Here is a 27,873-nt window from a genome sequence, read left to right as displayed (position 1 = left end):
TAAGTCCACTTTGTAGAAATTATTTCTAATGTTCTAGGACTCTCACTTCTTTTGTAGAAAAGTTGTCAACTACACTGTTTAATACGTCACTGTTTGTTATGTTCACTACACTGGGGCACATGCCACTCTAACTATAACTCTAATTTGTAGGCAAGGAAGTAATACTCGTTGCATACATTTTCATTTCTTCTGTTCAAATGAGTTGCTTGTGAACAATTGTATGTTGGCTGACACTCTTTTTCTTCATCTTCATCAGTAACCATCAGCATGGTTACATCAGCCCTCTCACTGTAGAGTTTGAGGCAGTTCACATGGATCACCCTTTTGGGGGACCTGCTAGTGCCTAGGTCCCTCAAGTAGGTGACCTCATTTTTTTCTTTCACCCGGATAGCGTAAAGACCACTCCATTTGTCCTGGAGGGCACTTGGTGCCACTGGTTTCAAAACCCATATCTGTTGCCCTGGTTGGAATTCTACTAGGCCAGCTTTTTGGTCATACCAGAGCTTCTGGAGCACCTGGCTGGCATCAGGGTGTTAGGATGCTTTCTGCATGTGCTCTGCCATCCTGAAACGAAGAACTAGTATTTAGTCCACCACATCTTGCTTTGGTACATGATGGGGTCTCTCGCATCCTTCCCTCATAAGTGAGTGTGGTCCCCTTACATGGAGGCCAAACAAGTTCAAAGGGTGAAAATCTTACTCCCTTCTGAGGCACCTCTCTGTAGGAAAAAACAGGCAGGGTAACATAACATCCTATCTCCTTTTGAGTTTTTCAGAGAACCCCATTATTATGCCTTTCAGTGTCTTGTTAAATCTTTCAACTAGGCCATTGGATTGTGGGTGGTAAGGTGTTGTGAACTTGTACATCACTCCACACTCATCCCACGTGTGTTTTAAGTATGCAGACATGAAGTTCGTGCCTCAGTCTGATACTACCTCCCTAGGAAACTATACCCTGGTGAAGACCCCAATGAGGGCCTTGGATACCACAGGGTGTAGTAGTCTTAAGGGGAATGGCTACAGGATACCTTGTAGCATGGTCCACTACTTCTAGTATACATTTGTTTCCTGAGGCTGTGGGAGGTTCAAGTGGACCCACTATATCCACTCCTAACCTGTCAAAGGGAACCCCAACCACTGGTAGTGGATTAGGGGGGGCATTTGGGCGTCCTCCTGTCTTGCCACTGGCTTGACAGATGACACAGGAGATTACAAACTCCTTCACTTTTTGGGGCATCTGGGGCCAATAAAAGTGGGTGACCAATCTTTCCCAAGTTTTGGTCTGGTCCATATGCCCAACTAGAGGAAAGTCATGTGTTAAAGTAAGCAGGAACTACTTGTACAGTTAAGGCACTACCGCTCTCCTAGTGGCTCCAGGTTTGGGGTCTCTGGCACTCAATGTACAAGAGTCCTTCCTCCCAATAGAATTTGTGGGAGCCATTGACATCTCCCTGCTCCTGTGCAGCAGCTTGCTGCCTCAGCCCTTCAAGAGTGGAGCAGGCCTGCTGCCCAAGGCACAGCTGTTGCCTAGAAGGTCCCTCTGGTCCCAAGACTCTACCTCGTAAGGTTCAAGCTCCATAGGCTCAGTTCCCTCTGGGGATGACAAGTCCTCTCCCTGAGGAGAAGGGTCCTGATCTCTTTTCTATATGAAGCTGTGTCACCAGTGTTTCTACCTTTTCTCTTGGGAGGTTGGGCCACCATTTCAGGCTCCAGTTTTCCTTTTTAGGTCGAGGGACCTATAAGCTGCGCAAAGTGCAGCTTCCGGTCCGGAGATCTTATGGTTTGGAGTAGGGCAGTTTAAACCCGCCTCTGTGCTCCGTTCGCTTCCATTGGCTGGCTTCCTAAACGGAGGCCAGCCATTGGAAGAGAAAAGAGTCACTCCAAACAAGCCCCGTCTCTTTCGGATTCGGGGGCGTAAGTTTTGCTGTTCTTTAGCTCGTGACGTCGTCCGTCACTCAGCACAGCAAAACACGCCCCCAAATTCGAAATTTTCGTAAGCTTTGTGGCCGCCATTGTTGCCCTGCCGGCGCCGAGTACGGTGATGCAGCGCACATGCTCCGGCACAAACGGCGGATGGGGCTTCCGCCCAGCGCCTCGGAGCCCAGCTGCAGTCTTTTCCGCCCACACGCGATGCAAGGAGAAGCAAATTGCTCCTGCCGCTTCCTTGCACACACGCTGTGCTGATTCAGAGGCTATCCGCTCCTGCCGAAAACTAGAGCCGCTTCCTCTGCTCTGGCGCAAGCACGGGCAGTCAGGTAAGTTTTCTTGTTAAATGTATTTTTAACCCCCCCCCGTGCGAGTCCCGTCTCCCCCCCCCCCGCGCGAGTCCCCGCCCCAACCCCCCCCCCCCCCCCCCTCCCCCCGCGAGTATTGTGAGGCGCGACTGGACATCTATCCTCTTGTACACGTTCTAGTGTGGCTCCTGCTCTCCATCACAGTGTTACACCCTGCTCACCAGCCGACAAAGGCCCTTTCATTGAGCTCTCCCTGCAGGCAGCTCCGCTTGGTGGCTTTTCTGCTAAAAGAAAGTTTCATTCAAAGCCAAGGAAACCGGACCCACTGCTCTCCCGGGGTAAAACCGCACAAACACGCAGCCCCGCTCGCTGCACTGGAGCTGAATGTCATTAGGCCTCCCCAGCATCCACGCGTCCCACGGTCGATGAGGCAACGCCCGGTCATGGGTGGCGGCACCAGAGAGGAGTGAGAACAGTTCGCACATAGGGCTCTGACGCAGTCCATTATCCCAATAGGACCAACTATTGTTACTTTGGACGTAAGGAGGCGACATCATCTGCCCAGGAGCCCGCGAGCCCGTCTGGATTCTCCGGATTTCCATTGACTATGTAAATGAGGGTCACTCAGCGTGAATGTTCTGCATTTGGTTATCCTGAAGATCTGGCAAGGACCTGGCCCTCCTGGGCCAGTGATGGACACGCCTGATCTGCGGTCACCTACAGAGGAAGCTCTGCATGTACACCTGTGAACATTACATGTGATACTTCTAACCCAGTCACATGGTCTAATGTACATTTTCTTGAAATTTTGATTAGCCCAATCCACCGCCGGGGGGGGGGGGGGGGTCATTGCTTGTAGAGAGGATCACACTGTTTTCGTGACCCAAAAGGTCATGCAGAGTTTTAGGTTGGGCATGAGTACAAGTGTGGCGAAGTGTTCCTAGATATAGTGAGGACATTTGACCCTGCCCTTGTGGTGAACAAGCAGGGAAGAAAAACTCAGGGTCCCGGCCTTAACGCACGGAAAGGCGAAGTATGGTCCTGGAGCCCAGCCCATAATGAAGACAGCAGAACCAGGACAGCTAGGGAAGCAAGGGGTCCGGGAAAGCAGGCACGTTTCAGAATTTGGAGAGTGGGAGGGAGAAACTAGGTTTTGTGATACTGGTTTCGGGTCCGACTCTAGAGACTTCAGATGAAAATAGAACCATTCTATATGAGATAAACAAGCAATAAATACAACTGCCATACCCCAAAACCAAACCGATTCAGGGGAGAATAAGCTCTGTCGAGGGCTGAGGGCTGGATACACATCTGTGGATTATGAGTAGACAGACAGCAGCTGCAAGCACGGAAGACCCCGAATAATAGAAGCTAGGGGTCCCAGGGCAGCACACAGTGCATTTAATACATTCCTCACGTTTTGGACAAAATACACTTTCATCTCTCTGATTTTTCGGGTACAGTAGTGTTCTCGCAGACTTGGTCCACAGTAGGATCACCTGTCACAATGACAATGCTATTTATTTATGATTTAAAAATAAAAATAAAATGTCATGAGCAATGCCAATAGCTCTACCTTTAATAATGCCGAGACCATTGCATTGTAAATGCTTGTTCCCCCTGTGCTAGGCATTTTGCCCTTGTTTTCACACACACTAGCTCTGGGATTTGCAGCATGGCTGCATCCGTCTTTCTCTCTACCTCAGCCCATGCTGAGGTCTCCAGATCATTCCCAAGCAGACAGGCGGCTGTGAGCTTCGGAGATACCACTACCTGTTTCAGGCCAGTAACCCCCCTACCCCCAGTCTTAGTGGTGACACTGTCAGCATTGGTAACTGCATAGGTTTTTCCCGTTTGGTATTGCTCTGGGGAAACCAGTGTATCTCTCACCATAGTGACACTGGCACCTGTATCCTTCAGGGCTTCTACCTTAGTCCCATTCACTAAGGGGTACTGCAGGTATTGCTTTAAATTAGGGGGGCAGACAGCCAACGTGGCTAACCCTCCCACCCCTTCAGAGACTAGAACAGCCTCAGTGTGAACCCTGATTTGCTCTGGGTGCACCATTGATCCCACCTGAAGATTTGCCATACCAATAGGTACTGGTAGGGGTCTAGGAGCTGGTTTGGTGGGACAGGCAGCATCTCCAGTTTGGTGTCCCTTCTTGTTACAGTGGAAACACCTGGCCTTTGCAATATCAAAATGTTTCTCCTTGTACCCACTAGTGGGCTGGGAAGAGTTCTTGGACCCACCCCCTGACCAGAATTGTAGGTGCCGTTAGAAGACTCTTTTGTTTTATCTTTGGGTTTCTCACCCTCTTTCCCCTGGAGAGGCTTTGTGACCCTTTTCTTTTGGTCACCCCCAATGGTGGTCTTGGTTATCCTCGTCTTGACCCTTTGGTCCGCCTTTCCCAATTCTTGGGGAGAAATTGGACTGATGCAACTTTTGATTCATGCAGTTACTTAAAATAAATGTTTTCATAAACAAATTATCAAGACCATCACAATCTTGCACTTTACTTCTAGTCAACCAGCCACCTAGTGTTTTTACTGAGTAGTCTATAAATTCCACCCAGGAATGACTCTGGGATTTCTGAGCCCCCCTGAATAGTGAGTCCAAATCCCTCAACCAGGGTGCCCTTCATGAGTTCTTAGGGCTCTGCTTCTGCCCATCTAATGGCCAGAAGCCTGTATCTGCATTTAACAGAGAACAGTTCCTACAGGAGCCCTCCAGTGAGATTTCCTCACTTACCTGGCTTCACAAGCCCACTCAAAGGCTGTGAACCACTTGGTGATATCATTACGATCCTCAAATTTAGGGACAATCCCGTTGGGGATTTTAGGATCATAGGATCCTTCTTTCTCTAAACTTTTTTAATTGCTGGCACCATTAATGGGTCCTAGGCCCATATGTGCTCTCTCTTTTTCTAGAGCTAGGAGCCTAGGGCCACATGCATCAATGAAAAAAACGGTTGCAAACGGGCAGATTCGCAGAATCTGCCCCTTTGCAACCGGTATTTTTGCATTTGGGATGCATCATCCCAAACACAAAAATCACAATTTAAGTAATCACAAAATTTGCGATTAGACCAACCCCCTCAACTAAGTAGTTGAGGGGATTGGTCTAAGACTTCATCATTCTCACTACTTTCCCCATGTTCTTGAAGGTTTTCACCTTCTTCTGTGAGGTGGTCCCTTGCATGCCCTGCCAGGAACTCCTGGAGTTGTCTCATGGAAAGGTTGGACCGAGTTCGTATTTCCCTAGCTTTGCAGAGAAGCCTTAGCTCCCTAACCTCTAGGTTGGAGTAAATGGTGAGGTCGAGCTTACCATTTACAGTAAAATGCACTCCGAGTGCATTTTACATTAAATCCCACACTGGCATCTGTGTGGGTTTAATGTGCTGAGAAGTTTGCTACCAAACTTCCCAGTTTTTTAGTAAAGCTATTATGGAGCTGTGGAGTTCATAATGACCAACTCCCAGACTATATAATCTTTATGGCTTTACTATCCTTGCAATGTTTTAAGAATGAATTTAGGCACTGTAAGGGTACAGTGCTTACGCCTCTAGGGTTAGGGCACCCTGCCAGTGGGTGGCTTACCTAGGCCTTAGGCAGTGGATTGCAGGCATGGCACAGTCTTGGGAAAGTACACAGGCCTCGGGAACCTGATTGGCAGGGACCCAGTCACATCAAGTCAGGTTGCATCAGATGTCAGACAAAAAGTGGTGTATAACCATGCAAAAAGGGGCACTTTCCTACAATCAATTAAAGTGGTAGTAGAAGTAGCATCATACCATGGTCTTTGGATCTATAGTGTGACCACGCCTTGTTTTCTATGTTGATGAGAGGCAGGCCTACTGGCTTCTTTCATGTAAAGTTTCACTGTTAAGTGAGGTTCAGATCTCTGCACTGACTTTACATGTATGTTTGTGTTGAGTTTGTGTATTTGCAATGTTTGATGTGATGGCACATATATGGTAGAAGAGAAGGAGAGGTTTTTTAAGGGTCTGAATCCTGGGATCCAGAACTGTGGGATCAATTTTGAATGGCCTGTGGATTAGCATGGCACAAGATGCAGGGTGGATACCACTACTTTCGACAGTGGAAGTCTATTGCATGTATTTCTGTAGCTGCAGAGTAGAGACCCAGACAATGAAGTGAGGAAGTATGGAGACTGCTATTTTATAAATTCAATGAGCACCTTGTTAGTAAAGTGCTGCTGATTAGTTCTTCCTGAGCACTACTAATGTGTTGATGGTTGGGGTGAGGGATAGGACTGCATTTTGCTTTTTGTTGTTCAAGATGAGAGAGTTTTTATGTAGGGCCTGCTCATTTTTATGTCCCTCTGCGCTGATTAAGGAAGGCTTAGGACCACCAGATGCAGAGACCTAATGTTTCATCCTGCCCCTGTTTTGGATACTCCTGCGTGCAGGCAGCTGCATTACTACCTGCTGTGAGAGCCATCACTTTGCACAAATGCTGTGGCTGGGGAGTAGCCTTAAAATAACTCTAGAAAGAGAACCAACCCAAAGTAATTTTAAACCCTTAGATAGTGGATCCACATCTCTTTTATAATAGTGGAATCTAACATATCCCACTTTGAAGAACTGTTGTACAGCCAGGGTTGTTGTCTGCCTGACAGCCAGTCTCCCAGTTGTGAGTCATCTGAAGTATACACATTATGCTGGAGGAGTTGAGGGTCTTTCTCAAGTGCCTAAAAGCCTACTTGCTTGCTGAGAGAGGGAAGGTGTGTCCCTGACCACAGAATTGGCTCTTGTAGCATGTAGTTCTGCTCTGTGATTAAAGTATGTTCTGTTTACATAAGACGTAAGCACTGGACTAAGCATTGTTATTGTGTCTGTAGGTTGACTGTTCAGTTTTAAGCTCTTGTCCCCCTCGCTTCCTCTTTTAAAAGCCTATTACTGTTCACCTTCACTAACCTGAGAGTCATTGGCATAAAAAGTCATACTTGACCTAGTTTTCAGTACCATAGCAGAACAGGCCCCAGGACAACACTGGCAAACTGCCTCAACCACCATGGTTAGGGCTCAGTAGCCCCTGTCTATACTGTGTTCCCAGAATTGGGTCTCTGTCATACTTTTTAGGTTTGGCTACAGCTGTTTTCCTGAGCGCATATCATCTGTACATTGAAATACCCATAGAATGGCCTTTTGGTCAGGCCTCTTCAGGCATTGAATTATTTTCCTCAGTGTGCTAAGGGACAGGACCAGTCAAATGTTGAATGAGAGTGTGTTCCATTTCCCCATAGCACGGTCCAAGAATGAGAGGCAGAGCATTGGTTTTTCTCGCATCTCGGAATGTCCAAGAAGAGGCTTCTTGTGTGTGTTTGCAGGGTCCAGTAAGCTGCCATTCTGGTTGGCTTCTGCAAGCTATTAACCTCTTTATAGAGCTGGAGAGAATGTAATATGCATGAATTAGCCTCTTTTGGTCCATGTTTTGCAACTGTCCTCACTCTGTCTTCTGGACAAAGTTGGCCATCTTCCTCTCCATAGGTAATTCAATAGACACGCTCATTGATATTGCACTTAATAGTTTTAACAGTGAGTTTCCGTCAGTCAGCTAGCTATCAATTGGCTTTGATATTGAGTGCTTTATGCAGTCCCCTCAGCACCAGTCTGTACGAATGAAGACACTCATGTAGCCTCTGTAAGAAGAAACCGACTCTGATGTATCCAAAACGGGTGTTAACATAGTGTGACCTGTGCTGTGTAATCATTCGAGACTTGCTTTTTCTGTAATTTCGTATTTGTAGCCACGCTGAACATAAATGGATTCCTAATTTATACATTTACATGTTTCTCCTTTTGCTTTTAACTACCTTATCAGCCACCCTGTTTGCTCTTGTTCCTTCACTCACCTATTTGCATAATGTATAATTACGATACAATACAACCATAACTGAAACGTTGGGAATATGTCGCTTGTCTATAGATGTGCCATTGAAATACAAAGTTATTTTACCGCGAGAATAAGTTGGGGGGGGGGGAGGGGGAGGTGCCCCTTTTTTGTAAGAAACTTGTAAATGCTCTACTTGCTTTTCTAGTTTCTATGAATGTAACTTCATTTCTTACTTTTCTTTCAGACCTCCGATCAAAATTGGAATCCATGTTTACATGATGAAAAAGCCAAGTTGTTTTTCAAGGTACGTTACATACCCTGCTGGGGAACTGTTAGAGGCCCCAATCAGATTCTGGATTTCAGTATGGTTGAGCAGTGGTCTTCTTCGACTATAAATGAACTAGGAGACAGAGTTCCCACCAAAATGTCCCTAGGGTCACTCTTTTAAATAGAAACTGGAAGTGAGTTTATGCAAAGTTAACAAAATACATGTCTATTTTGTTCACTTGACTTCAATACAGAAAAGCAGCAGAAAAATGTTTGGCAGTAATATTTTGCATACGCATCTGTAATGAATCTGTGTGTGGAATGAGTATAAATATTATCCTAATAGTAATCATTGAACAGATGTAAATAAAAAGTGCTACAGCTCCAACTTGAATAAGGTGAATACTTACATCTAATCTCCAGTCGGTAAGTTATGCAAAGAGTTATTTTTATGACACTGTAGGAGAATTTCATGTGGGGTTTGGAGAAAGAGCAAGTTGCAGTAATAATGGAAAGTGAAAGATGGAAATGTGACCATTAGGATGTAACTAGCTGTGACTGCAGTCTCTTGTCTCTGTGAAGTATTGTTACATGTGTTGTATTCATCATCATCATAAAACTTTATTGGGTTCCAATCATAACCATAAAAGTAAACAAAAGCATGTCACATATGTATAGCATTGATAATTTCCTAAAGCAATATCTATCAAAATTAATAATTCTTAAAATACCTCAAGCGCTTAAAGAATAAAGTATATAAAACACTAAAATGGCATGTTCGACGAACAAAAGCCTGTAAAACAAAACAACAGGTCAAACATTTAAAAAGTATTCAACAATCAGATACAGCAAAATGTATCAATCTTGTTATATGTCAATCTCAGTGCAGCTCTTAAAAAACATACTACATTAAAAATGATATGCTAAGCAGATTAAAGTTGTAAAACATGAGAGCAGGTTGAATTTGTGAAAAGTGAGACAGATTGCTTTCAGCTTTTGTTTGTCACCACTAAAGGACTGTCTTTGTAATTGGACAGCTCTAGTGTAGCCTGCGAAAATGCGTATAGTGTTGTTCTCAAAGGAGAGATCCCCTTTTCAATGCATTTCCTGTAAAATGGAGTCCCTGTAATTAAAGATCTATGCCATTACTGTCCGTGGAGGGACTCCTGGGAGTTGTGGGGTGGGGCCAATGACCTATGTGTCCTCTCCACCACAAAGAGCTACGACAGCCTCACAGTCAGCAGTGCAGTTATGATCCAGTTCTCAGTATACTCCATAGTTTATCATAACTTACCCTATCAAAAGTGGGTGTGTGATCCATAAAAGCCAGATGAATCAGTTCAGGCTGGGCTACTGTATACCTATTGATAATCATATATAGGTACAAACATTGGTCAATTATTGATCTAACTGTTCTGAAGCCAGATTGCAACTCAGAGAATATATTCTTCTCATCTGCCCACAACATTAACCTAGCCAGTAGCACTGCTCCCAAGACTATCACAGCAGATTCGATCAACGATAGCAGTCGGTAGCATTGTGGATTGTCTTTATCACCCTTTTTAAATACAGGGACTATAAGTGAAGTAGTCAACGAGGATGGGAGAGCCATCTCTAAATGCTGCACTTGAAACCACAAAATGGTTCACAGCCTTTGAGAGGGCCTGTGGAATCAGAAAGGTGAAGAAGTCACACTGGGGAGTAGTGGTTTGGGAACTGATCACTGGTAAGTGCAGGGATAGACTCCTAACACTCACTGGGACAGATGCTAAGTCCTATGACCTCATGAAGGATACCCTGATTGAGAGCGTAGGACTCGCCACTGAAGAGTTTAGGATCAGGTTCAGTGGGGCTCGGAACACCTTGAGTCAGTCTTTGGTTGATTTTGTAGACTAGTTAGTAAAAACACTAGATTACTGGTTAACTGGAAGTGGAGTGCATGACTGATGAGCTTTATAATCTGCTTATGGAAGAACGCATTTTAAGTAATTGCATCAATGAAAAGTTGCATCAGTATCTGGTAGACCTATTTCCAATTCTCCTCAAGAATTAGGAAAGAAGGCAGACCACTGGGTCCAAACTAGGGTGACCAAGACTGTCACTGGGGGTGACCAAAAGACAGGAGTTACAAAACCTCCCCAGGGGAAAGTGGGTGAACATCCTAGAGATAAAAGTAAAGAGTCTTCTAAAGGCCCTCAAAAACCTGCACAGTAATGTGGGCCCCATTCGCTTCACAATCCAACAATGGGTACAAGTGTAAAAACCTGGATCCCAAAAAGGCCTGGTGTTTCAACTGTTAACAGTTATGACACAAAACTGGAGTCCTTACACATGTCCAAAATAATACCTCTAGTACTCCTCCTGGTAGCACTGGAAGGGTATATTTGGATACTCTTTCTGTCGGGCACCCTAATATGAAAATATACAGGCAGCAACTCTTGATTTATGGGATTAGGGTAGAATCCTTGATGGATACAAGTGCCAGTGTCACCATGGGGACAGCAAAACCGATTTCCCTAGGACAGTATTTGACTGGACAAACCTAACCAGTCACCAATGCTGATAATGTAACTAAGGTTCATCCCATGGCTATGGTGTCCTTAGAATGGGGAGAGGTTACTGGCCTGAAACAGATAGTGGTCTCTTCTGCAGTCCCAGTTGAATGTTTGCTAGGGAATGATCTGGAGTCCTCCGCATGGGCTGAGGTAAAACTGAAAACCAATGCCGTCATGCTGGGATTCGCTGAATTGGTGTGTGTAAAAACCAGGACACAGAGCAGAGCACAGGGCGGGAAAGAGGTGTTGGAGGCTGCAATATTGGCACAACCTTCCAAGAGAAAAGGTAAGAAGACTGGTCAACCACCTTCTGAACAGAAAAAAGCTCAGGACGTCTCTTCTCAGGGAGAGGACCTGTCACCCCCAGAGGGAACTGCGCATATGGAACTCGAACCTTGTCAGGTTGAGCTCCTGGGCCCAGTGGGACCCTCTAGGGAACAGCTGTGCCAAGGGCAGAGGACCTGTTCTACTCTTGAAAGCCGGTGACAACAAGCTGCTGCACAGGAACAGGGAGATGTCAGTGGCTCGTACAGGACCTATTGGGAGGAAGGGCTCCTGTACATTGAGGCCAGAGATCCCAAACCTGGTACCACCAGGAGAGTGGTGGTGCCTCAACAGTTTGGAGAATTCCTCCTCACATAGACCCTTTACATCCCTACAGCTGGGCATCTTGGCCAGACCAAAACTTGGAGAATGCTAGTCAGCCATTTCTAGTGGCCAAACATGTCCCAGAAGATGAAGACGTTTTGCAGCTCCTGTGGCATCTGTCAAGCCAATGGCAAGACAGGTGTCCACCCAAAGGCTCCCTTAATTCCTCTACCAGTGGTTGGGGTTCCCTTTCGAAGGGTAGTGGTGGACATAGTTGGTCCACTTGAACCTCCCACAGTATCAGGAAACCTATTCATACCGGTAGTATTGGATCATGCTAACCGGTATCCTGAGGCAATTCCCCAAAGGACTACTACAGTTCCTGCAGTAGCCAAAGGCCCGATTGGTATCTTTACCAGGGTAGGGTTTCTTAAGTAGGTGGTTTTAGACAGAGGGGCAAACTTCATGTCTGGTTACCTAAAACACGTGGAATGAGTGTGGAGTGACCTGTAAGTTCACTACACCTTACCACCCACAAATCAACGTCCTTGTTGAGAGATGCAACAAGACATTAAAAGACATGATCATGGGACTCCCTGAAAAACTCAAACGGAGATGGTATGTCCTTTTTGTCATGCCTGCTTTTTGCCTACGGAAAGGTGCCTCAGAAGAGAGTAGGGTTGTCCCCCTTTGAACTTCTGTTTGGCCATCCTGTCAGGGGAACACCATGTCCTGTGAAGTCCACGACCCTAAGCAAGATATTGTGGCTATGTACTAGGCCTACGATCCAGGATGGCAGAGTACATGGAAAACGCATCCTAAAAACCTGGAGGCCAGACAAGTGCTCCAGAAGCTCTGGTTTGACCAAAAGGCTGCACTGGTGGAGTTCCAGCAAGGGCATAAGGTATGGGTTTTAGAACCTGTGGTATCAAGGGCCCTCCAAAACAAATTGAGTGGTCCTTACCCTATATTTGAAAAGAAGGTGAGGTAGCCTACTCAGTAGACCTGAGCACGAGCAGGAGCCCCAAGAGGGTGATACATGTGAATTGCCTAAAACATATCTGTGACAGGGCTGATGTAACCATGCTGATGGTTACTGATGAGGATCAGGAAGCAGAGTGTGACCCTCTCCCTGACCGCCTCTCTTACAGTCCAAAAGTTGGGTCAGTTGATGGCGTTGTCTACTCAGGCACTCTCTCTGCCCAACAGCAGGCTGATTGTAGACAGGTTTTTCAGCAGTATGCACAGCTCTTTTCCTTGTCCCCTGTTCAGACACCCTGGTGTAGCCATAATGGAGACACCAGAGACAGCATGCCCGTTAAAACAAAATGTATTGGCAGACTGACCAAGTTAAGGAGGGAATCAAAGTTGAAGTATGCAAGATGCTGGTGTTATGGGTTATTGAACCCTTTGAGAGTTGCTGGGTCACCACAGTCGTCTTAGTCCTCAAGCCTCACCCATAGGGTGGAAAGAGAGAGATGAGGTCTTGTGTGGACTTCAGAGGGCTCAATATTGTCACCAAGACAGTTTCTCACCCTCTCTCCAGAGCTGATGAGCTGATAGACAAATTAGGTGCATCCAAGTTCCTCAGTACTTTTGACTTACTTGCATTGTACTGGCCGATTGGTATGGCCCTGGGAGCAAAGGAAAAGACAGAATGCTCCACACCAGAGGGGCATTATCAGTTCACTGTTATGCCTTTTGGCGTAAAGACTGCCCCAGCCACTTTCCAAAGGTTGATGAATCAAGTCCTTGCTGGACTTAAGGCCTTTAGGGCAGCATCTCTAGACAATATTGCTGTCTTTAGCTCCTCCTGGCAGGATCACCTGGTCCACCTGGAGAAAGTTTTGCAGGGCCTGCAATTGGCACACCTCACTATCAAGGCATTACTGTTGTACACTTGAGCCACCCTGTAGGTGGAGACCCAGTACAGCCCTTACAACCCAAGATCCAGACAGTTTTGGACTGGGAGGCTCCCAGCAGCCCAGACCCAAGTCAGGGCATTCCTTGGCTTGACTGGGTATTACAGGAGGTTTGTGAAGGGGTATGCTTCCGTTATGGCACCCCTCGCAGAACTCACCTCTAAGAAGATGCCCAAGAAGATAAACTGGACAGTTCTCAAAAGGCTTTTGACACCCTGAAAGAGAAAATGTGCTCAGCACCAACTAAAAGCTCCATATTATTATAAACAGTTAATTGTGCTGACTGATTCCTCTGAGCTAGGGATAGTAGCGTGTTGCTTTTATTAGCAGCAGGTTACTCACCAGGGGCCAGCTTTGGAGTGCCATAGTGAGGGATGCCTTTTCTGTAGTCTGGTCCCTAAAGAAGTTGAGACCATACCTGTTTGGTACTCACTACCTTCTTCAAACCGACCACATACCTCTCAGATGGCTTATGCAGATGAAAGGTGAGAGCCCAAAACGTTTGAGGTCATCCATCTCCCTACAGGGAATGGTATTTATACTGGAACACAGAACTGGGCCAATGCAGATGGACTTTCCATGTTCTTCCACTTAGACAATGAAGACATTCTTGGGAAAGGTTAGTAACATTTTTGGCATGGTTACCCCCTACATTTTGCCTAACTGATGCATCTTTGACTGAGTTTGCACTGGGTTCCTGCTAACCAAGTTCCCAGTGCCTGTGTGGTTTACTAAAACTGTAACTTTGTTTCCACAATTGGCACACCTCTGGCTCACATCTAAGTTCCTTGTAAAGGGTATCGGGTGGTACCTAGGACCTTGAGACCAGAGAGAGAGTCCAGGGGCTACAGCATGTATTATGCCACCCTAAGAGACCCCTCACAAAACACAAGCATACTTTCACAGCAGCCTGCGTGTTTTGGTGCAGATAAAGTGAAGAGTCGACCTGACACTCCTCCCTGTACTCCAGGCCTACCAGCACTGCAAGAGGCATAGGTAAGTCACCACCACAGCAGGACTTACAGCCTTAAGGCAGGGTGGCCTGTTCCTCATGTGAGGGCATAACTGCATGAGCAGATATGCCCCTTTAGTGTCTAAGGCCTTTCTTAGACATAAGTGCACTGTAAAATCATACTCTGTACATGGGCTCGGAATTTGTCACTACAAGTTCCACAGTTCCATAAAGGCTTCACTGAATCTCAAGATATTTGGTACCAAACAACTCTGCTTAATGAACCCACACTGATGCCAGTGTTTGATTGGATTTATTAAGAAATGCACGCATTGGGCACCTCAGAGGTGCCCTCTGAAATCGTACCAACACTCTATTCTGTGCCTGACTGGTCCCCACCAGCCTGCTACCTCTAGACATATTTCTGACCCCCTCAGGTGGGAGCCTTTTGCTCTCTTGGGTCAGAAACAAAGCCTGCTCTGGGTGAAGGTGCTTCACAACTCCCCAAGCAGGAACAGCATTTAACAGCCGTGAGTCTCAAAGTCTTCTCATCCTTTGTTATGCAGACCAGGGCCTCTCCAGCTAGTGGAGATGACCGCCCCCTGACCAAGCCCCACATTTGGCAGCAGGTTAGCTGGAAAGTTAGTAAGCAAGAGAGGTGTGTCACCTCTCAGCCAGGGCCACTCCTAAGGTGCGCTGAGCTGAAGTGACCCCTTCCTTTCAGGATCTTCCAGATTGTTTTGGAGGGCTCTAGCCAGTAGAGTTGGGGATATGTCCCCTCCCCAGGGGGAGTGGACATACAAAGGTGTAGGCACCCAAAAGGTAAGTAGCCAATTGGCTACTACCTTCTAACTCCTGTAACTCCCTTAAAGTTCATATTTAGGGACACCCCTGAAGTTTAATCCTCATATTACTGATTACATACGAAGGTTTGGACAAAGAGCCTAACCCAGCACAACAAGAATGTCCAGCCATTGACTTAGTCCCAGTCCTGCCACCCTGTCTGCAAACTTCAAACTTGCAAGCTTCCACGACTCGTCCCTCAGACCAGCTTCCTTCAAAGCCCTGGGAGGACTGCCTGCCTTCCATAAAGACTCCTGATCTCCAGTGGACTGCGAACCAGCCCAAAAGAAAACCAAATTTCACAGACCAAATTTCGCAGACTCTGCCTGCGCAGCCGCGAAACCGACTACCTGCGCAACTGGCACCCACGGCCTGAATTCCAGTGGCCCACTGGTCCAGCAAAGGTTCCCCAGCATTTCTTTCTTTTTTTAAATTGTTTTTATTGTGGCATTTCGTGAAAATACACATAATACAGTCACATCTGTGAACATGCAGGCAAAGATGAAGAACAAGAGCCAGGTCAAAGAATAATACACAGCCTTTCGGTCCACAACCCTGAGGTCGGACGGCATCTCAATTCAGCAAAACAGTATGAGGAACATGTCGATACCCACATTGGACACAGATAGGGCAGTCGCGCCACTGATTTTTTTTAAAAACAGAAACAGTACAAAAACAAAGAAATCCAGCAGAGCCTGTCAAGAAAGTCATTAGTCCAGCATAAGGGTCCAGCACTAACCAGTTGTGCCGCTTCGTACCACGCCCGTCAATCAACCACACAGTTAAAGAAACAACCCCTGGTTAGGAAGTAGACAGGAGCCACCCCGGGACGTCGCCAGTTCCACCGTTGGAGAATCACACAGTTCACCCCGGTATGTGTTCCAGTGTCCCCATTTCTTGTCCCACACCTTGGGGCATCCCCTTATTTTATACACAGTCTTCTCCGCTATCATGCATTGGTCCACCGCGGCCACCCAGCCCACCACCAACGGCCGTCTGGGGAACCCCATCCCATCGCTATGGAGCGTTTAACCAACAAAAACCCCAACGCCGCCCACACATTCTTTAGGCGACGCGGATAGGGGCTTGCCCAGGGAGCGGCTCATTTTACTCAGCACGGCTGCCCAGAACCGCTGTATCACAGGGCACTCCCACAGGATGTGGTAGAAGGTTCCAGGGAGTCCGCAGCCACGGAGGCATAGGGTGTCTGGTCGCCGACCTATCCTGGCCAATGTAAGGGCTGACATATATGCTCTGTGTAATACTTTTAGTTGAATCAATCGGAACCTGTGACATATAGCTGATTCCCTCGGAGACATCAGTGCCGATCTCCAATCCTCATCATCTAGGGGACCCAGGTCTGCCTCCCACTTGGCCCTCAAGGACAGGAAGGAATCTGGGAGATTATTGCAGAGTTTACGATAAGTTAGGGAGATGGCCTTTTCAGGGAGAGGTTCTGACAAGAGCCTGTCTTCCAAAGGGGAGGCATCGGGTATGGAAGCGAGGTCTGGGAATGCGTCACGCAGAGCGTGAGTAATTTGCAGGTACCTAAAGAACTCAGTGGATGCCAGGGCATATTTAGCATGTAGGTCGGTAAAGGTCAGCAATCTACCCTTGTGAACAAGGTCTCCAACCTCAGAGATCCCAATCGCATCCCATCTGTCAAAGCCCTGGGAGAAGCAAAGGGAACCCAGATGCTGTGTGAACCACAGAGGCGAGGCCTTGGTAAGTTTTTCAGCCCATCCCAGCCTTCTGTTGGCTGTGTGCCAAACCCCCACTGTATGAGCCATGGGTCCAATGTATCTCGTTTTTGTGGGTTTACTATACAGAGCCCCCAGGTAACCCTCACGTCCTGTTTGTTCTCTGTCCAACAGGAAGGCCGGGTTCAGAGGTGAACCGTGTATCCAGTGGTTGATCACCACAAGCTGGGAGGCCCAATAGTAGAGACGGAGGTTGGGGAGGGCTATTCCCCCATCATACCAGCCCTGAAACAGCTTACAGAGAGCAATCCGAGCGGCACCACCGTCCCAGAGCAGCCCTCGGAGCTCGCTTTCCACCGACCTGAAGTACGAATCCGGAATGGGGAAAGAAAGGGCAGTTCTGTAGGACATAAAGGAAGCGTGGAAGCGCTAGCATTTTGAATAGTGCCGCCCTACCTAGGAGAGAGAGCGGGAGCGATCGCCAATGAGCGACGTCGCTACGCAGCCTGCACAGTGGGCCCAACAGATTGCCGTCGTAGAATTGTGTGGAGTCGGGAGTAATGAAAATACCAAGGTAAGTAAAACCGTCAGAGGCGATTGTAATTGAAAAACCCCGAGGCAAGCGAAGTGGCGGGCCATGTAGCATATACAGCACCGATTTGGTCCAATTTATGGCGTATCCGGAATATTTCCCAAAGTTAGTAAGGACATGGACCAGACTGTTAATGGAGGACTGCGGAGACGACACGTAAATCAGGATGTCGTCGGCATAAAGAGAGATTTTATCCACTGTCTCGTCGCTCCAACGCAGTCCTCGAATTGAGACATCGGTGCGGACCCAGTGAGCCAGCGGCTCCAAGGTAAGGGCGAACAACAAGGGGGAGAGGGGGCAGCCCTGCCTGGTGCCCCGATGGAGAGGAAATCTTCTGGACGTGAAATTATTGACCCGGACCTGGCCAAAGAGGTCCGTATATAAGAGGCGCACCCAATCAATAAAGTTGGGTCCGAAGCCAAATCGGCGGAGAACCTCGAACAAATAAGACCATTCAATTGAGTCGAATGCCATTGCTGCATCGAGGGATAATATAGCAGCATCCTGAGATAAGGTGGGCTGCCGGCTCAGCACGTTCTGGACCCTACGGAGATTCAGCGCAGTGTTTCGGCCCGGCAGAAAGCCGGACTGGTCATCGTGTATCAGCGAAGGGAGTACCAAGAGAAGACGGGTAGCTAGCAGTTTAGCCAGAACCTTGGTCCCAGTGCTGATCAAAGAGATCGGCCGATAGGAGCTGCAAGCAGTGGGAGGCTTGGCAGGCTTTAGGATGACTGCAATTGAGGCCAGCCTTTGATCGAGGGGGAGCACCCCAAGCTCTAGGCCTTCCGTGAACATATTCAGGAGGTGGGGGATGATGTCAGGGACCATTCCTTTCAAGAACTCAACCGGGACTGCGTCTGGGCCCATAGCCTTGCCGGAGTTTACAGCAAAGAGCGCCGTGGTGAGCTCATCAGCGGAGAGGTCTGCATCCAAAGCAAGCCGGTCCGAGTCCGAAATGACAGGGAGACGCATCTCCTCCAACATTTGTCTTGCGTCAGCAAATGAATAAACGTTGCTGGCGGTGTATACCCTTTCAAAATGATCGGCAAACACCTCGGCAATGTCCTGGGTGTTCACTACCACCGACCCATCCGGCCTAGCTATGGACAGCACCCATCTCGTTCCATGGTCACAACGTTCCAACCATGCGAGCATCTTGCCTGCATAGTCTCCGAATTCATAGACCCGGTGGCGCGTATGAAGCAATCGCACCTGTGCCCGCTCCTGGGCCAATGCTCTATAAATCAATTGTTGGGTACGGAGACGTGCAGCGGTGGAGTCTGTGGGTGCAACACTATGGGACACCTCAAGGTTAATGAGGTCAGTTTCCGCCCGCGTGATGAGCTCGGCCTGTTTACGCAAATGACTCGTTTTAAGGGCTAGTGCTTCACCCTTCACCACCGCTATGTAGGCTTCCCAGAGCGTAACCGCTGAATCCACCGAGCCAACGTTCTCCTCGAAGTAAAGTTCAGTACGCTCCCGCAGCCCCTCTCTAATATCGGGGATCTGTAAGAGCCAGGGGTTGATAACGATGGGTCCCCGCACCAACTGCCGATTATAGGATAAATCCACCATCAATGGCGAGTGATCGGATATACCGCGAGGGAGGCCTCGCGGGCAAACAAAGCGGCCGATGTCGGCGTTGGGGCAAAAGAAATAATCAATTCTCGACATGCTGTTGTGTACATTAGAGTAGTGTGTGAAGGATGGTGTGTCTGGAAAGTGAAAGCGCCAGATGTCCGTTAGTCCCAAAGCATGAGTGAAGTCAGCCAGTTCAGAGCTCTGACGGTGTGATCCCCTCTTGGGCCTACGGTCCAGGTCATCGCACATAGTGGTATTGAAGTCCCCTCCAATTATTAGGGTACCCGGGGAGAGGCCTAACAGTTGGGTACCCAGGTCTTTAAGAGAATCACGTACTGAGGTCGACGGGAGGTATACTGAAATGATATTCAGAGGGCGCCCCTCCCAGGTGGCCTCCACCACTGCAAAGCGGCCTAGAGGGTCGGCCCAACAGCGTGGGTGTGTGAGTGCAAGAGATTTCCTAACTAAAATCCCGGTGCCCCGGGACCCAGTGGTAAACCCTGCGTGGATCAAAAGCCTGTACCCCCCCCTCTGCATTGCCTGGCAGGTATTGCCAATCAGGTGGGTCTCCTGCAACAGGACTATGTCGGGGGAATGGCGTCTAAGGAACTGGAGGACCACACTTTGTTTTATTTTGTGACCCAATCCATTGACGTTCCATGTGAGGACTGAAAGGGAGCTAGAGAGTAGGTGAGTCATGGCTGTAAGGGTGGAAAGTCAAATTAGTGTGTTGTCTAGAAAAGAACCTCTCGTGACGACCAGGCCTCGGGGTCGCCCCAAGCTGGAGACTAGTTAAACCATGTGAACCCCAGGAGCCAGGTGGCTGTCCGGGAGTGTGGCCCTGCAATACAGGACCCCGGGCAAGCAAGAGAGCAAGACTAAGGACAACTCTGCTGGAGGCAAAAGGAGAAGTGAACAAATTTAGATTACCATCGGAAGCTCTGCGGAATACAAAAGTGAACAACATAACAGCAACAAAACCTAGCCAATCCCCCCCACCCCTTCCCCCCACCCTGCTTCCCTGCCCGCTGATTCAGAACTATCCACTTCCCAACTAGGCAGAGTGGCTGTCGCCCTCCCACTCATTATTGGGGGTAGCAAGTGAGCAGCAAGTGCCACTCGCCCGACTGAAAAGCAATATAAATGTAATACACTTGTAAGAGCATGTCATACGATTTACACTACATTCACATAGTAGAAAAGTTACTTGTTAGGTAGCTGGTGCGGCCCGATCACGGCCAGAGGAACAGGTCCCAGGAACAAGAGTCAGTGCAGAAAGAGGAAGCTCGCCCCCCCGGGCAATCTCGCAGATCTCGGGACATCCATATGGTAGGGGCCAAAACAGTGTTCGGTCAGGCCCACCGCGGCAGAGGTGTGTCATTCCACGTCATCAAGAGGTCCTGTGAAGAGTTCTTGGCTCTCAGGGGGTCGTCCGGCATAGATTGGTTCCGTGGAGAACCCCCGACTCTGCTCCAGCCCTCCAACCAGTCCCACACCTCCTCCGGCGAGAGAAAGAACCAAGTTTTTCCGTCGCTTTCAACACGTAGTTTCGCCGGGAATAGCGTGGAGTATTTGACGCCCTTATCTCGCAACGCCCTCTTAACCTCCAAAAAGCTGCGCCGCCTCGCCTGCACCTTAACCGTGAAGTCCGGGAACATGGAGATGCAAGTGTTTTCTAGAAGAAGAGGCGGTCCGGACCGGGCAGCCTGCAGGATAGCATCCCGGTCTCTAAAGTTAAAGACCCTCGCGATGATGGGGCGAGGGGGGGCTCCCGGCTTAGGTTTGCCTCCCGGGACCCTGTGTGCTCTTTCAATGGAGAAGTAATTCGAAAGGTGTTTTGGTTTAAGGTGAGCTGTGATCAAGGACTCCACAAATAGGTCGGCTGAGGGCGCCTCCATTCTTTCCGGGACTCCCAGGATACGGATGTTGTTCCGTCTCGCCCTCCCTTCATAGTCATTCAGCTGTTCGCTCATCTGCTTCTGCTGCTTCTGAAGCTGAGCGACTTGCTGTTGAAGAGTAGAAGTGTCGTCAATCAGGGCTGCCGTCTTGACTTCTACATCTTTAACTTTAGTGTCCATTTTACGCAAGTCAGCGCGCAAGAGGGTCACCTCAATATTTACGGAGTCGATACGAGTTTCGAGAGAGGAGCGAACACCGGCGATAGCATCCATTACGTCTTCTAGGGTAAGTGTGTTTGTCCCTTGCGCAGGGGAAGCGAGCTTCGGTCACTCGAGGGGGCCGCATCTCTGTTGTCACCTCTGGCACCCCAGGAGTTCTTGGTGATCTGCCTCTGAGTTGGGGGCCGTGACCCCTTGCCAGACGCCATCCCCCCCGGGCGGTGGGACCTCAAGACCAGGAGGATAAGACAGAGCCAAAGTATAAGATGAAGGGCAGCACCCTTCTACGGTGACGGAGTGGATCAAGAGCACACCATACAGCACCCTCGGAACCAATCGCTGCAGCACCAGCCTGGTCCGCCACGCGTGGGTCCACAGTCGCATGCTGCCCCCGTGTCAAAGGGTCCAGACACTGCACCTGAGGCAACCCAAGAAGCTCAGCGGGGCCTGTGGGGTGATCCCAGGAGAGGCCAAGCCCCCTTCGTGGTGTAGCGCTACTATGAGCAGCTGGCGGCCACATGGTGGCATGATGATGGTGGGTCCTGGAGGGGAGGGTCACCCCCCAAACGTTGATCGTAGGCGCCAGGTGCCGGGGCGATGGTGGGCCAAACAGCCAGGAGCTCCACTGCCGCTGCAGAACAGGGCCAGGTGGCGGAATAGGTACGGCGTGTATGGTAGATGGGGACCAGTGCACCCCCGGGACAGCGATCCACCAGCTCAGCCTCCGGAGGACCCCACTGAGCCGGAAACGACCCAGCCGAGCAGGCCTAGAGCAGGGCCAGCAAGAGCCGAAAACCACCAGGGCCCTTGGGGCACACCCCCCGCCTCAAGCAGGTGCCGTCTGTGATTCGCAGGCTGGGTGGCTGCTTATCCCGTAAAGTCTCTACCAGAGCGCCCCAGAGACAAAGAGCGCAGCAGGGCCGGGACGTCGCCTGTAATGTGCCCCGGCAGGCCGATGATACCGGCGGTCTCCCCCCACAGAGGACCAGGGTGAGTGTCTGGGGTCCGCAGGAGGTCCGCCCCACCTGCAGGACAACGAAGGAAGCAGAGCTCCGCTCCCGACAGGCCTCAAAGCCAGGGAGTTGGGTAGTCCGCTCCCTGGCCGGAAGGGACCCCCACCGCGTCTCTCCCCGCGGGTCAGAGGCCGCACCAAAGTTCACGTAGGGGGCCACCGCGTCTCGGCAGGCAGCGAGCAGGTCCTATTGGCGGCACCAAAGTAGGGCGGGTGCCGAGTGCCGTCCGGGTCCAGTCGCTCTCGGCGGGCGCAGCCTACGAGGCCGGCCGAGCCGCGGAGATGGCCTCCATCTTGCGGGCCCAGGGGAATCACCTCTCCTCCGGCACAGTAGCCTCCGATGGGCCCCGATCGGGCCAGCACTTCGCCACTGCTGGCAGAAACCGGTTCCTCGTGGGACTCCCCTCGGCAAAAGAGGAAATCCCGTTCTGTGGACGGATCGGTGCAGCGAAACGTCGGACACAGGCCGGGAGTCGCTCTAGCTAGCGACCATTCCCGCCGGCTGTAGGCCACCGTTCCCCAGCATTTCTGAGCAAGATACCGCTGTGGGCTGACCCCTAACTTCCTGTTGATGCCTGCAGCCTCTGCACTACGACCCCCCCCCCAACCTTGACCTGAACCATTAAGTTGTCTTCTGACGCCAAAGGATAACCCTGCACCTGGATCCCCTCGGCCTTGGGGAGATCAACCAGCAGTGTCCTGACACTCCAGTACATCCCATCTTACCTGTGCAGCTGTAGGTCTCCTTCGATCGCCCTCCTGGCCCGAGCCTGCAACTTTTTTCCGACTTTAAGATTCCACTGTGGTTTGCACTGGGCGCCCGATGCTGTGTTGGCACTCTGCACCCGGCCGCCCCTGTGCCGCTGTAGGCGTACGTTTGGTGCTGCCTTGTGGCCCCGTGCTTACCTTAAGCCCTGGAGCCTGTGTTACTAAATTATGCTACTTACCTGTAAGTAGTACCACTTTGATCACCCCCTTGCTCCATTGGATAACATTGGCACCAGATAACGAGTTTGCATCCGGATGCCCCAGTGCCTCTGGTGGTGCAGTTTTGTCACTTACCTTAACCTTACCTGGTACTGATTCTTTATCCAGAAACTCAGTATCGTAAATCGTTTGCTTACTTGCTTATTTGCAAAAATAATGATTTTGTTTCCTCCCTTAGGATAACATTGAATTGTTGAAAAATGCTCTGTGTCCACTTTTTACACTGAAAAGCATAGATATTGCAAAACGTATTTACATGCAACAAAGTACCTGGTTCTATAAAATAAATATACTAAAAGTATTATTTTTTACAAACCATTGGTCTTGGATTTAGTCATTGAGTGTGTGTTGCATTTAATGTCTGTGTATGTACAACAAATGCTTAGCACTGCCCTCTGATGAGCCTAACTGCCTTTATTCAAGGCGACCATGATCATAGACAGTCTAGTTTCAAAGACTTAAAAGAGTTGGGTCCAGTTTAGCACACAAAACGGCGTTAAGTTCCGCATTAAAACGTCAGCCAGAGCATCCCATTAAAAAAATTATTGTTGAAATTAGTTCTCAGTTTGTGATTTAATCTTGTGCTTATTATTTGAGCTTGGGTACAGTGACTGGCAGAGCTCCTGAGTAGGACTAGCTGAAGGGCCCAGAACTGGGAGAGAGCACAGGCTCGATTGGTTGGGGACCTCATTTCCCACTGTTGGGCGTTACATGTCTAGAATGGGCTGCACAGTGTGCCTGGTGGGTCGCCAAGTGACGAGGGGAGGCTTGACAGTCGATGGGGTAAACCATCCCTTGACAAGGAAAGGCGACTCTCCACTAGTTTTGCAATTCAGTCCACACAGCCTCTTCTCCCAAGGCTCTTGCCCCAACTGCTGTCAAGATGTTGGGTAAACAAGGGTTTATTAAGTGCTTAGTGCCAGTGTACAGGTCTTAAGTCTTTAAAGAAATACTCCACTCCAAAGAATAGTTTGGTTTCGCACAGGTCTTGAACTGCTGATGCTGCTGTTCACTGTGGTTCCCTTTTAGTCAGGTGGATTGAACTCAGTGTTACCCTCGGGAGATCAAGAATAAACACTGTGAGTCAGCCGCATAAAGCAACATAACAAAGAAAGAAGATGGTCCCCTTCACTTTCACCCGTGACCTTGATTTGAAGTCTCTTTTAAAGTCAAACTGGCGTCTTTGACTAGGGGCTAATTTAATATTGACTTGAGTGCACGCTATTGTGCTGGTCTGTTTCCAGAAAGCTGTTGTTGGGGTGTTTGTTCTGTAGTTGTGGCCAACCAGGCAAACATTCAGCTATCTTGTCGCTTTCCCTGTATTTTTTAGCTGGCTATTCTCGGTAGTGATGCAGTCTTAAGTCTTTGTATGGAAACGGTGCATTCCTTCGTTGCCTGCATAACTTAGGTGCATGGTTCCATGGTCTCCACCATCACTTGTTCCAAGGTTTTCATTGTATTTTCTAGTTTGGTGGCTTTCCTTTCTGACACTTTGTTTACTCCTTATTTTGTTCTTATGCATGAACCTCGCAGAGTTGTCATATATGCCTCCCATTCTGCTAATGGGCTACTTGATATGGCTGTGTTTTCTCAAATACTGCTTTATTGTGGTTCAGATTATTTCCCTGTAGGGTGTATACAATAGTGATGCAGCTTGCAGACACCAGCTGGGAATACTAGCTATGTATCTGCCCCATTGCATTGTGAATCAGAGGAGACTGTGATTCAATAGTGGTTTGCTTAAGCATTCCTAGGCCAGATTCTCACCATGGATTGCATAGAAACATCTATCCTACTATGTAAGGAGTGTATAAGGGAATAGTACAAATAGTCGCTATCCTTGTACGTTATTCCCAGGGTTCACATTTTGGCACACTAGGTATCAGCCAGTCATCAGTTGTGATGCCACCTAGTGAGTTTAGTCGGCTTTTGATTAGCCCATTTTTCTGGTGGTGGTGGGAAGGATCTGTCCTTTCTCCCCCAACACACCGTGGGGGCTGTCCTTTGCTTGTATGAGTTGTGTTGCCTTCTGGTGCAGGAAGTCGTCTTGTGCAGAGTTCGGGACATACACATGTACCAATCTTATTGGTACTCCATTTAATCTGCCCTCAATCTTTTGCATACCTCCTCCAGGCTATCATTTGGAGCTTTGTTACCTCAAACATGACTCCTAGTTGTATTCAGATCAATGCACCTCTCAATTTAAGAAAAGCAGGTAGAGTGATAAATTTGACCCCTTCACCATTTACCCAGTTTCCCTCCTTCCTCCTTGGTTAAGTCTTTTTCACACAGGAGCACAAAGCCTGCCTCTCTCTCTAGATGTATGCATGGACTCTGGATCTTGGTTAAATTACCAAAACCCCTCACATTACACCTTTTCATATTGAATATTGTGTTCTTGATCATGGTTTGTGATATGTAGGTTGGTCTAGTGTTGTTTTCAGTAATCACTGAGCATCGGAAACAGACAGTTGTTTGCTCCTTCAACGGTATGGCTGATATTCTGAACCTTAAACTCCTAATGTTTTTGCTTTCTCATTGTTGCAGTCAAAACCTTATTTAGTTGCTGGCTTCTGTGCATAAACACCCTCAACTGTATTTCCCTCCAAGGACTTAGTTCACAACTACCTACACCCATTGCAACCCTCATCCTTTCCTTAGATAGGGGAAAAAGAGACCTCCTGTAGCTGTGATGTGGTAGAGACTTAAGGTAGACGGCGTGCCTTGGTTTGTTGTGATGACTGCATTAGACAGTTCAGTATGGGGCCCTTCTTAAGTAATGTTTAAGGACTATCTTTGCACCCCTTGTTTGCTTGCCCACTGGTGACTAGCTGTAAGGCCAGCACTTAATAAAGGGTACCTAAAAGTAAGACATATCATCAGCACTGCTGATTTCACTTGCGGCTTTGTTCATATCAGTATGTTTTTCAGTAAACCCCTGTTTTATCATCTTTTTATTTCTCAACGATGGAACAGTTTGGTGGAGTTTTTTTATGCTAGAATTTCTTTAGTCGTTTTTGTGGTGACAGTAGATGATTAGTGATCACTATCTTCATATCTCTGTTCTTAAGACCATGTGTACACAAAGTCTGGGTCAGTTTCTCAGTCTTTTGCAGGAGTGCTCAAGATCTCCCATTTACATACTGCTGCAATTGCTGCATCCTTTGCTGCTGCTATTTGAGGCAGAGTTAGTGGCTTGGTGGTGATTGTATTTTTCTTTCTAGGTCCGTTTCTCCTCTATTGTTTTTCGGTGAGGGCCCTCTATTGTTTTACCATAGTCTGTGACCCATTTGAAGTCCAATCCTATCCTCTATTCGAATCTGTGAAGAAAAATGTATTATCTTGTTCGTTTATATTTAAGTTTGCTTGGAAAATTAGCATGTATTTGATTCAGGGCTGCTTTAGGCTTTGTTTTGCTTCCAGGAAGGAGCGTCTCTTTGCTTGGACCGTGGTTGTATAGATTCAGAAGGTCATTTGATAGAGCCAATCCGTAGCTCTGTAATTAAGTACTGGTGCTACTATGGGCCTAGGCACTGTCCCCTGAGCTGGTGGGGTTGCTTCACACTGTGGACTTCTTCAGTAGTGAAGTGTTGTAATAATTTTGTAGGTGCCACTTTGTCAGCCAGCCAGGTCTAAAGGAATAACATGATGTTTGGGGCCTCAGAGTTTTCAAGCATGTCAACGATTCTTATGTTATTTTAGAAGGATGTTACCTCCAGGTCATCCTCCCTGTGTACACGGAAGCAGATGCTTTTTAGTTTGGTTCTCTGATTTTGCATTTCTTTGACTGTGGATTGGAGCCAATGACTTTTCAGTGTGCAAGACTTTCTTTTTTTTTTTTTTTGGGGAGTTTTATATAGCGCGAACTAGACCCGAACCGAATCAGGTATCAGAGCGCTTTACATAGCACAAGTTACGTTTTTTTACATGAGGACACACTTTCATTTTTAGGCACGGGGAGATTAAGTGATTTGCCCAGAATCACAGGAGGTTTTGGCGTCGTTACCGAGACTCGAACCCAGATCCGAGGTCGAGTGCCTTAGCCGTTAGGCCAGCTCCTCTCCCCATTTTTCTGCCATCTTTTGTTGATCTCCCCTCAGCAAGTTTAGGTTAGTTGCTACAGCGTCTATCTTTTGCACAAGCACTCTCCTGGAGTCCCATAAGGCCTTCAGTATGTTGATCATCTTGTCCAATTTTGTCAGCTTTGCAAAACTATGCATTAGATTGCCTTCTGGTGAGGTAGATTCCGGTTTTGTTGTTTTTTTGTCATCGTGCTCTTGTGTGGCTGTTATGCTCGATGAGAGTCCGTTCATTTGCTCTGCTTCAAGGTGTTATGTTTTGGCGCCTGTTAGATCGCCATGGTCCATCCAACTAATCGGCTTATTTAGGCTTCTGAGGATCTTATCTCTAGTGTGTTGCCTAAATGCCTGATGGCACTGTGATGTATTGCTCTCTTTTGGTTTTGATCCTATTGGATTCTCTGCTTCCTTCCTCCGGCATTTCCTCCCTTTATTTGTTAATGCCGCTGCCATGGCTGCTTCAGCCTACCTGTGTATTTTCACAAAGTTCCTCGTCGCCACACAGCAGCTAGGTTAGGGCATCCGAATATGGCACAGCAGTGCAAGAAGAGTCAGGAATTCTGTGGGGTAAGGAGGTGCACGTTTTA

General features: G+C 48.3%; 1 protein-coding gene across 2 annotated transcripts in view; it reads left to right on the top strand.

Moving 5' to 3' along the window:
* The window catches only part of VPS13A (vacuolar protein sorting 13 homolog A), a 2,196,319-nt gene that overhangs the window by 224,641 nt on the left and 1,943,805 nt on the right, over positions 1-27,873 (top strand). For both annotated transcript variants that reach the window (XM_078675860.1, XM_078675861.1), the window contains exon 8: positions 8,336-8,395. In XM_078675860.1, the coding sequence (XP_078531986.1) occupies positions 8,336-8,395 (60 nt within the window). The remainder of the gene's footprint in view (positions 1-8,335; positions 8,396-27,873) is intronic.

Source organism: Lissotriton helveticus, chromosome 2_1, assembly GCF_964261635.1.
Source record: "Lissotriton helveticus chromosome 2_1, aLisHel1.1, whole genome shotgun sequence".
Taxonomy (NCBI): domain Eukaryota; kingdom Metazoa; phylum Chordata; class Amphibia; order Caudata; family Salamandridae; genus Lissotriton; species Lissotriton helveticus.
The sequence above is the reverse complement of the archived record's forward strand: the minus strand, read 5'-3'. Positions and strand labels throughout refer to the sequence as shown.